Source organism: Cyanistes caeruleus, chromosome 6 (assembly GCF_971803275.1).
Source record: "Cyanistes caeruleus chromosome 6, bCyaCae1.hap1.1, whole genome shotgun sequence".
Lineage (NCBI taxonomy): Eukaryota > Metazoa > Chordata > Aves > Passeriformes > Paridae > Cyanistes > Cyanistes caeruleus.
This window is the reverse complement of record NC_141706.1, coordinates 11,286,233-11,297,814: the sequence shown is the minus strand read 5'-3', so window position 1 is coordinate 11,297,814 and position 11,582 is coordinate 11,286,233. Positions and strand designations below refer to the sequence as shown.

General features: G+C 37.5%; 1 protein-coding gene across 6 annotated transcripts in view; it reads right to left on the bottom strand.

Annotated features, from left to right (window-relative positions):
• Positions 1-1,588: 1,588 nt before the first annotated feature.
• PRMT3 (protein arginine methyltransferase 3) overlaps positions 1,589-11,582 on the bottom strand; it is a 53,929-nt gene continuing 43,935 nt past the window's right edge. For all 6 annotated transcript variants that reach the window (XR_015288009.1, XR_015288010.1, XM_086893012.1 and 3 more), the window contains 2 exons: positions 11,465-11,552; positions 1,589-2,226 (listed from right to left, as the gene is read on the bottom strand). Coding sequence is in view for 4 of the 6 variants with exons in the window: in XM_086893012.1 (XP_086749138.1) it covers positions 2,117-2,226; positions 11,465-11,552 (198 nt within the window). In the remaining 2 variants the exon portion in view is untranslated. The remainder of the gene's footprint in view (positions 2,227-11,464; positions 11,553-11,582) is intronic.

Below are 11,582 nucleotides of genomic sequence, written 5' to 3'. Positions count from 1 at the left end.
GAGCTGCTATAACAGACAAATTATGTCAGATGATAAGTGAAATTCAGGCTCTCTACAACTTACTTTTTTCTTTCTGTTCTCAATACATGAGCACACACTGAAGTAATAATTTTAGGTCTGAAATTGTGACTATCCCAATTGTTAAAAAATATTTTAAAATGTGATACACCAATGGCTGATGAACAAGTTGTTACTACCACCTGGAGAAAGAAATGTTTCCATGAACTGTGCAGCATACCAGCCATTTCCACACAGTTTTGTTTATTTATTTATTTATTTTGAATTCAGCTACAGATCATTTGCATCTTTGGCCACACTGACCATATGCCGTAGAATAAAGGATCACATTTGTATGAAGGATTACTATCTCTCACTGAACAAATTCAAAGATACTTCTGCTCCAAATACTTTCCACTTTTCTGCCTCAGATTCAATCATTAGAATCCCTTTAATTGAGTATTTATTGATCCCGTTTCCTACAATATTTAATTCTTAGTTACAATTAAGAAATGCAAATAACTGATTGTGCTGTCAGATGAATCCCATATTACTCAACAGCTAGACTGAAAAAAGCCCCCTATAATTGATGGGTTATTTCCACAGGATGCTGTGAGAGTCATCATTAGATCAATGTCCACTTTTGTATTTGAAGTTCTTTGAAAATCCAGTGCCTTTATTAAATGACCCTCCTCAGGCTTTACATTCATGAAAGTCATTTCAAAACATCTTCCTTCTGGCTAGATGATACCAAATCCTCTGTTCTTGGCAGAGTTGGTTTTTGGGGGGTTTATTTGTTTATTTATTTCAAAATAGCATTTACACATTTTCAAGCTTCTTTTAATTTTTAGCCCTGCAACTCATGGCTACACAAACTCTCTACTGGGCTTTGTACTGCTTTCCCTTTGGATTCTTTTTCTTCTCTTCTTGCCTTCTTTGGTTTATACAAACACAGAATATGCAGAAATATAAAAAAATTCAAATTGGAAAGGCCCTGAACAAAATGGATATATGTCACCAAGCCAGACAAGTGTTATCAGCTCACTGAGACTCACACATGTTTATCACTGTAGAGCATTCCCACTTCTCAGATACTACTGGGAAATAAAACTTTTATCTTTGATTTTTTCTGTGTGTTCAACTGTCTCATTTTTTATGAAGATTTTTATAGTAAAGCCTGTCCTAAAATAGATAGAATTTAAGGGCTGTGTGCAGTCTCACTTGCTTAAACTGAGGGATCTAAAATCAGTACCTAAGCATTTTTGTTATGTGAGCTGAGCTCCTGAACATCCATGTTAATCAGGACATTTAAGGAGCCTAAAGGGAATTAAAATGAATACCTATATGTACACCCCCCTACCCTTGAACAGTAAACCTTTGAGTGTCCAGTGTTTCTGGAAGAAGCCAAACCAAATCCACACTTCCAGCAACTGCTTTTTGTTTGCTGGTTTTCCTAAAGTTGCTAAGATACACACTTCCATCCACTGATGCCCCAACAGGTTAGTAGAGAAAAAAATGTAGGCACAAATAAATGAGCCATCACAGGATAGACAGAATATCCAATTACACAGAACACAAGGAAAGCAGCAACTGCATTATATATCACGCTGGGTTCATTTATTTAGACAAATGTAACTAAAATGTGTACAACTTTTCAACTGCAGAAGTGTAATAAAAATACCAACTTTGTTGCAGCAATCCTGCAGTTGGAATTCCCAACTTATTCCCACTGGGATTTTCCAGCTACTGCTGAAGTGCACAGACACATGATTTAGCTGCTTCTTTCATAAAGAAAATACTATACAAGCATTTTGCCAGTGGAAGAATAAAACATTATTGAGAGATCATATTTTTTGTACCTTACAGCAAGACCTTAGGCTCGTTTTTTCTCTCACCTAGCAGCCTCAGGTAACCCAAACCATCCTTCTTGCTTTCCTCACACCATGTAAAGCAGCAGAATCAGATTTTGTTGTATATCTCAGTTGTAGGTAACTTTTCCATATTCTTGTGTGCACACACACAGAAACCCAAGAGTTTACCATTTTTGCATATTTCAGAACAGTTATCAGCAGTCAGATGCAGCATTTTAATGGAACCCCTCCCAGACATGCACAGAGTTTCACTGAAGGCTGTAGGTCTGCTGTGCGTCCTTCACTGAGAGGGTGATGAAGAGGGATCGTGGATCCTTTCTATTTTTGCGGACTGTGATCTTTCCTCTCAGGGCCTCTCCTGAAAAAATAAGAGAATTGCGCTGGTTACAGTATTGAATCACCCACAGTAACAGCAAAGATGCATTGCATCCACGTTGCACGAGAAGATGTTCCAAATTAATCAGAATTTTAAAAGTCTACAGAAGTTTAAGTTTTTGAAGCTTTTGACAACAAATCAAACAAAACTTTGAAACAAAAGTCTAACTGCAGTTAAACCTGGAGAGGTGCTGAGTTGTGGCTAATGCTTCACTCAAATTACTGATATACCAAAAATTGCACTTGTGGCTGGAAAACCACTGTATCCCTTGGATATATTCACCATTTTGAACTAGAACCATGTAACCACAAAAGCCTATTCCCTTCCTGCTGTATGGGCCATGTGCTCTGTATTTGCACTGCATTTCATTTAAGTTCTGACCATTTATTTTTTTTTAATCTGGTAGGAAACTAGAACAGAAATCCTTGCGGCATTTCAAGTATATGCATTATTAATTGCAGGTTTTGTTTTACAAAGTGTCAGTGTCATAACAGTTGACAGTTGATAGTTATGTCCTTCAGTTATACTCAGAGCAAATGTTTTTACACAGAAGGGAAAAACCTAATCTCAATTTCGTTTCAGTCCTTATTAAGACCTTTCATTTAAGGAATTATTTGTAAATTTGTAAATTAGGAAAATACAACCCACAAAATACACACACACACACATTTGTAAATGTGTGCATTTAGGAAATCCACTGCTGAGCCACCTCAGCATTAAAATTCCACCAATATTAAACCCAAAAGAGCTACATCCTCACAGACGATTGTGCTGAACACATTACATCAGGCTGTGATCCCAATCTACAGCAGGAAGTTCCCTTCTACTCTTCCATCAGGCCTCCCCTGCCCCATTCATCTTCATCACTCACACCAGCCACGTCCTCTGCTGATACTTTTCTATCTCACTGGATCCGAAGTATTTTCCAGCTGTTCATTACTCACTATGATTTTAAAAGCCATTGTTAATATCCTGTTAAAAAGCTTTCTGACTGCAAAAATGAAAACAAATAGCAATTTCAAAATTAATGTGGTTCCAAATTCAGAAAGAATTTTGGAGGTCTCCATTTGGCACAATTCTCAGTTGCATGCACCAACAGTAAATTGACAGAAAGTCCAAATTATAAATGCAGGGCGTTTTGCTAAAGGTTGCAGTACAAATACCAAAAAAGGCTTATCAGCAAGAATGACTATAGTACCAAGGATCAGAAGAAAAAAAAATTTTTCCATCATGTAGCAGTTAGCTGCAGATTCCACTACAACTCCTGTGCAGCTTTGTTATTAGGAAACAAAAGACTGACATAACAACAATGCAATATGCAGAGAATTGTGAAAACAGTTTCACAGATTATTTAAACAGAGACAAGTTTGCCAGACAGAAGGACAGAAGGAAGATAAAGAAAAAAGTGCATTATAGTCTCAGTCCAGCTAGGAAATTTAACCTGACTGGAACATACAGATTTTCAAAACTGCTACAAAATGACCTATTTGACTTATTTTAACATCTTGTGATAACAGTTCAGTAAGACTAAAGAACCTCTGAGAATTAAATTATTATAAAATAAATTATTTATATATAAATAGAATAAATTATAAATTAATTATTTCAATTAATCCATACTTCAATCTTCCCATTTAAAACATTAATACAAAACAATAAAACAAATGAGGCAAAAACTTAAATATAATTTCTTAAATAGCTGACTTCATAGAACAGAACCCTCAGATTCTGTTTGTAAAGACAGTTAATAAAACAAAGCATTCCATTAATTTTTTTCCTAGCTATTCCTTATGCTGTAACCACATTAAATGTGCTTTTCTGAGCAGCCTTTTCCGAGGGCTGAAGCAAACAACAGCAGTAACCGAAAGGCAGTTCTGAACAATTAATCAATGTCATGTAGATAGAAAATGACGGATGTTTTCCCCTATTCTCTGTCCTAGGAGCTGCCTGGAGGAAGCCGTCTCTGGGACTCAGCTGTATCACCTTGCTCTTATCATGCTCAGCTGAATACAAGTAAACCACACAGTGCCACTGCAGTTTGATTAGGACAAAACAGAATCCATTACCATCCCCTCTCCACACTTTTATTATCCCCTTGGGAGGCTTGAAATTTTCCCCCAAATGGAAAAAGCAGAAGAATTCAGGAGAAGTGCTGTGTAAGCTTGGCTAGTACAGGAAAAAACGCATCCCTATGTCCATACTGACTCCCTGTCACATAATGCATGTCTGACTGCAGGCTCTGCAGTACCTGTGCTCTGTACATTTGAACCAGTTTATTTTGGTTTTGATTTTTACCACCAGTAAAACTGTAAACAATTGCAACTGTCACTTATGTCTGTGCAAGACAATCATACATGGGGCCAGTCTGCAGTCTGCGAGCCAAGGTATCTCTCAGTGCAGAGATTCTCTATCATCAAGAGTGTTCAGGTCCAACAAATCACTATTTTCAGTCTATAAAGGATTTGATCAGAACCAAAGATTCTACACATTGCATACATATCCATAACACCTACTTAAAGCTTGGCATGACCCATGGCAATGAGCTTGTAATGTGAGGAACTACCCTGCCTTTCAATACAACTTGGTGTCTCCTCCCTCTTTGATCCCAAAAAAGACTCTAAGAGTTACCAAAGGCAGTCAGCAGTCAATGTATCTCAGGTTTCTTTCTTTTCTTCCCCTGGAAGAGTTTTATGAAGCTAACAATGGGACAAGTAAGAACACAGTACTCAAACCATTATTTATTCTGAACACCATTAAAATTTAAGAATCTTATGAAAGAGCTCACTGGAATTGTTTCAGAGAGCTGCTAGAAAACTGCAGTGGGCTTTGGGATAAACACAACCAAACTGCTGGTGAAAAGTACCTTTACAAATCCTTTGCACTGTATAGAACCACTGAATGTGTTAGTGCCTTCCCAGTCACAAACCAGCATGATTTGATACCGCTCTGTATAAGGTTGTCTTTGCTGGAAGCTGGCAATTTAAACACAATCTAGTTTAAATAACTGGACCCACTATCTAATGCAACACTGAGTTCTAGCATGCAACAGAAAAAAGAGCAAGTCTCCAAAGCACTACTCTGGGTAGAAAGCAGTTTCCATATATCACCCATCTTCTGACAATGGAAAATAAGACTGAAACAGTTTGTGGTGGGACCAAGAGCATCTCCCTTAAATTCAGGAACTTATCCTTAATCTTCCCATTAATCCTCTTAAACTGCAGACACCTGCAGCTGTGCACAGAATGCCATCTTCCCCTCTTGACCACTTCTCCTACTCAATCTCCAGCCCAGTGTGATCTAACAGTTTCTGTTCTAAGCAGCAGGCACTGCCTTTTGGTATCATCCATCTGACCTGTGATACTCTTCTGGGCTGCCTACTTTTATAAATTGTTTGGCAACTCCTTTCTCTTGCATCACTGTTCACCCTCTGCTGAAACTATCCTGAGGTTCTGTCTTTTCCATGCATGCTCTGAGGAGTTTTTGTACCAAATTGACAGTTTCAACTGCTGAAGACAACCCAGGAGTGAGGCTGCTGCAAAAAAGTCTGCACTGCCAGCTGATCAAGGCAAGACAAGCTTCTGTGGCTGCCTAAGGTAACATGTATGTGCACAAATGACAGAGATTCCCAGATAGCTCAGGCACCACAAAGAGTTGCCACAGGGAATGATGAAGGCCAGACCCTCCACAATGGAGAGCTGCAGTGGCCAAACTCACTCACCTAGAACTGGCTTAATCCACCACTTTTTGTAGTAGAGATTCTAAATAGTATAGATTTGTCCCAAGCTTTCTCTCAGCAGTGTGACAACATTCTGAGAAAACAGAATTGTTGCTGTTTGAACGATATTCCCTTGCAGCTGCAGAACTTGCAAAGGGAGGCACCCAGAATGGCACATCTGTGTCATCAGTCCATCCAAGTTTTCCTGCCTAAATATGGAATTTCTATTATCTTTCAGTGAGACAGAACAGCCATGAGAAGAGAGTCTTTATTTAATTTAGTGGCATGAAACACATATCTAAAAATGTTTCTGAAAAGTCAGAAGGATCATTTTAAAATGGAGATTTTGATAAATAAAACATAAGACTTGCCAGACTTAGTGTGACCTCAAAATTCAGGTCTTAACTTTTACTAAATTTTAAAAGCCAGCATAATTTTTGGAGGTGCCACTTGTAAATAGGTAAGAGACAAATTTCTATAGACACCATGTTGCAGCTGTAGACAGGCAAAACAGACACCAAGATCTTAATTAGGAACCAAATTATCCAACTGGGACGCACAATATTGAAGTATTTCAGTATAGGATGAAAACATTTACACAGATTAATCGTGCCAGTGTTGTTTTCCTACTTTTAATAGTGCTAAGTAGACAAATCAACATTCTTTCAGTTTGTAAATTTACAAACAGCTTTTCAATTACAGAGACTGGAGAGCTAAAGATAATCAAGGATTTTACAGGAGCTTAGTCATGTGACTTCTGCTCCAGCTTTGCTGTGCTAGCCCCTTTAACACCATAGAAAAACAAATCAAGGTTTTATTTTCACTGGAAGGCAATATCAAGAGCACACAATGCTGACAATAGGCTGTTTTATTGCTAATAGAATTTGCCTGCATACAGAGCTGGGTTTTAACTTAATGCATTGTTAGTGAAAAGATTCTGTGGGCCCTTTAAAATAATTTTTGTAAGCATTTGATTTATTTAGTGAATTCTTGAGACAACCAAATGAGAATTTTTGTTTGCTTAGCAGGAATATTTCAACAAACAACAAAAGGAGGGGACTCATTTTTGGACCATTAGGGAGAAAACAATACTGTTTTGGCATCTCAATTTCAATCTTCAAAATAAAGACATTTCAAGCTATTAAAAGGGCTCTAAGAGAGTGTTCGTACTCTGTAGGGAGCCTAAAATACATCACTGTTTTGTCTGAGGAAACCCAGGATATATTGCTTCTTTCTCCAGTTTCTTTAATTTTAATTGCTTACTAAACAGTTGAAGCATATCCAACATGCTGATGCTATTTTGCTTTACTTGACAGAAAATCAGTTTCAAGTCTCTTGTCACAGTCCATGAGGAAAAATCTGACTTTTCAGAACACATGAGTACTAAGAGGCTATCCCCCACTCACACATTAAATCTAAATGAAATGAACAGAAATTAGCCATTAAATATGCCCATTTACATATATCCATCATATATAAAGCTATCTACCATAGGTATCAAGCTGAAACTCAGTGGCAAATAATCAGTATTAATAAGGTGCAAATTTTATTGCCACACTGTCCAGACCTTCAGACCCAGTATTAAACTCTCCCATTTCATCCCAGAAATGTACAAACATGGAGTACAGGCTGCAGCAGGACCAGCAAAGGAGACAGGATGAGCTCCAAGACCCATCCTTTAGCTTACAACTTCTTGATTCTGCTATCATTAGAATAGATCAAAACATTCAGTCCTTTTTATGGATGAGAAAATTGATCTATTTTTACAACAAATACCCTGGCACCAAACAGCTGAGAAAATTAGCTAGTCCACACTGCAGAACAAAACAATTTTGCTGTGGCAATAAAGGAGCATTTTCCAGTTAAATACCCAGCAGGTTTGGGTATCTATAAGCTCAATCTCTTTTACAGAGCAAAACCAAATACAGTCAGTGCTTTATAACCACTCCAGGCATGGCCCCAAAAGCTATAAAGCATCTGATAAGGCACTTTTAGTCAGCCTCACTATTTTACTCAGAACTAAAAATCTGAAGGAACTATTTTTCTTCACTGGGGAAAAACAGCCACTGCCCTTTCTGAAAGATTCTTTCAAAACAAGAAAACATTACAAATGTGTCTTCCTCTAGCAAATTCTTCTTTCACAACCTATTAAAAAGATACAAGCAAATGCCATCAAAGTAACACTGGTCAGATTGTTGTAAGACTCAAATTACATTATTTCTGTTTATTTCCCAATATTTATTGGAAAAAAAGAAAAGTTTATCTTAAGCAATGGCATTCTGGCTTGGATCTGTAGTAGTGTGGCCAGAGGACCAAGGCAGTGACCATCCCCCTGTTTTGGGCACTGGTGAGGCCCTACTTTGAATCCTGGGGTCAGTTTTGGGCCCCGCACTATAAGAAAGACTTTGAGGTGCTGGAGTGTGTTCAGAGAAGGGAATTGAGATGGATGGATTGGACTGGCAGGCTCTGGAGCACGAGGTCTGAGAGAGCTGGGGGGCTCAACCTGAAGAAAAGAAGGCTCAGGGGTCTCTAGAGCCTCCTGGCTTTCTACAACTCCTTGGAAGGAGCTTGTAGCCAGATGGGAGTTTGTCTTCCGCCAGGTAATGAGCAACAGGACAAGAAGAAATGGCCTCAAGTTGCACCAGGGGAGGTTTAGACATTAGAAAAAATCTCTTCATGGAAAGGGTTGAAAAATACTGTAAGAGGGTGTCTAGGGAACTTTAGTTGTGTCACCCAGTGACATGGTTTAGTGGTGCCCTTGGAAGTGCTGGGTTAATGGCTTGACTCAATGATCCTAAAGGCCTTTTCCAACCTTAATCATTCTATGAATATATTTAGTCAGAAGTGCATCTTCTTTGCTGTTTCTCCCACTGCCATAATGTATTTCTGAATCTAAGCATTTATACAGAGGACTGATGAATACTGGTACAAAGGGATGGATGTAACGGCTTCAAATGATGCCAATGCGTTGAATCTAATACACTTATTTTTGCCTCCAGTTACTTTGCATTGAGGAAAGCCCTCTTGAAGACAAGGTTTCCCTACAAGCTCAGTGCATTTGGAATGGAGCTCAGTTCAACATGCCAGGCTGAATGAGAAGTGGTGCTAACTCACTGACAAGTGGGACAAGAGAAACAGCTGGAAGTGCAAGTTGAAATAGACTAAAAAATGAGTTTAAACAGTTGGTTTAGTTGAGAAAATCAAAAGACTGAAGAACCAAAAAAATTTGGCTAACCACAAATCATCAAGATGAATATTCAAGTCACTAGACAAAGGAAAGAATATAAATAAGGAAGATAGGGAAATCCGTACTTACAACAACATGTCATGAGGAAAAGGATTTTTGGAACAATGAAGGAGAAGGATCAGTCAGAAGAAATGCTTTTTCCAGAAAAATTACATAAATTAACACACATTCCTACATAAGTATCAGGAAGCACCTTCTGCTTGATGGTTTTATGTCATCAATAAGCAACAGATATCCCACAAAAATTAAGACTGGGATTAAAAAATAAATGGAAATTATATCACAAGTTTCTCTCAGAATCTTCTCTAACACTAGAAGCAAAAGCAGAAAATCCTAGATTTATGTGGTAATTTCATGTAAGATATAAAACCAGACAAGAATGGGCAAAAGGATGGGAAAGGGCAACTCAAATAGTTACAAAGAGAAGGAGACAGGCAGAAAGAAAGAGAAACAAGATTTGTTATGGGAATAATGTTAAGAAATACAAGCTAATAAAAAGAAAGGAAGGTGTTACAGCACAAGTGATCTTGAAGGTTAAGTTGGTTGTGGTCACTGCTTCAGAGCACATTACTTCTGCAGCCTTCAGAAAGTCACCACACCTCCACCAGAACTCTAGGCTGGGGCACATCTCCCAGTAATTTCACACAGTTGAAAAATGTCAAATGATCTCTGTAATATGAAATAATGTGCTTATTTTAACAAATGTCATTGCACTTTAAAAAAATTCACTCTATGACATTGAGATTTAATGAGTAGCAGCAAAGAGATCTTAGTCAGCTTTGTCTAGAAAGACAATCTGAAGAGAATACAAGCCAAGTATAAATGCACTGCAAAAAGTGACAGGACCTAAGAAAGTACAAATAAAAATTGTTTTAAGAATATAAAGTTAAAGCATGAAAGACAGAAATTATTTGTCAGATATCACAAACCTCAGTGTCTCTAGGAAAGAAGCTCCTAGTAAAAAGATATCATGTCTGGTAGCTGGAAAAGGCAACTGTAAAAGCAGTTCAATTAAGTTCAGAAGCATCCACACAACTTTTTCTATGCTTTTCCCCAAATATGTCTGATCTATTTACAAACTGTTCAGGTCAAGGCCACATATTACCATGAGTTTATTAACTGACCAGCAGAAATGAGCCCCATTCTGAGGCTCTTTGGTTCTGCTCGTCTGTAAAGAAAAGGGGCCCTCAAAGACTATCACTGGGCGAGAGATCAGCAGTGGTGAATGAGTATCTAGTGGCCAAATGGACATAAATAAAACAACAGCATAAAAATGTAACTACTTAATTTCCTTGGATTATAAAAAGACTGTGAGAGTCTGAAAGAAGTTCTACGCGAGTAAGAGGTTAAGACTCGTAATTCCTGACGTCTTGCATGTCCATCCTCTTGCATGACAATTCTATGAGGGTCATAGATACATTTGTGTCTACAAAACAAGGAATATTTGACTACTTGTATGAAACGTGCTTTCAAGACTTCACAAATAGAACTAATTAAGCCACTAACAAGCATCACTTTATAGTCTTCAAAACCTCACCACAACAGTTTATCATTTGAATTTTGCTTATCCCTGATGACAACAAAAACCTTTTTACTTGCTTCAAATTCAAGGTGAAACTTATTACAGTACTTAACTATTTTATAAAAATTTACAGTGTATCAAATCAACCTATTAAATACATCAATGACTCAAGTTCATGTCTATGAGTTCTTTGAAACTGTTTTGATTTTACAGAGTAACCCCACCCTGGCAGATACAACCTATGCATATATTCAATATCCATTTAACTGCAGGACAGCTCAGGAGGGCTACAAGGAATCCTGTGCAATTCCTTGACAAATTTGATACTTCAGAATATTAGCAATGTCAAAAAAAAAAAAAATTAATGATTAAGAGAATGACAATAGCAGTGCTCTGGACTTACATTTTTCTGCAACAGAAATGCTTTGATACATAATTTTTCTCACCAAAATTCCAGTATGGAACTATACAAGTATAAGACATATACCCACTTACAAGGTACTTACGCATACTTTTATGTGTAATTTTAAATTTTGTACAAGAGACTACAAGAATTTTATACACAGATACTTCCTTGCTTTGATGAGACAAAAAAATTCCTTCAACAGCAGCTGAAAGATTTATTTACTAGTTCTTTTTGATATTTATGTAATTTTTGAAGTATTTTATATCTAGATTAAATGGTTACAGCACTGTAACACAACCATTGTTGCACACCAACTGAATTTAAATGTACCTGCTTCTACAGGAATTGGCTTCTCCAGGAGAAAAATCGTCTGTTTCCAGTGTGTTTTGGTACACTGGGGACCAGTTGAAAACAAGACCTGCAATTGGAGAGTTCAAGAGTTTGATTA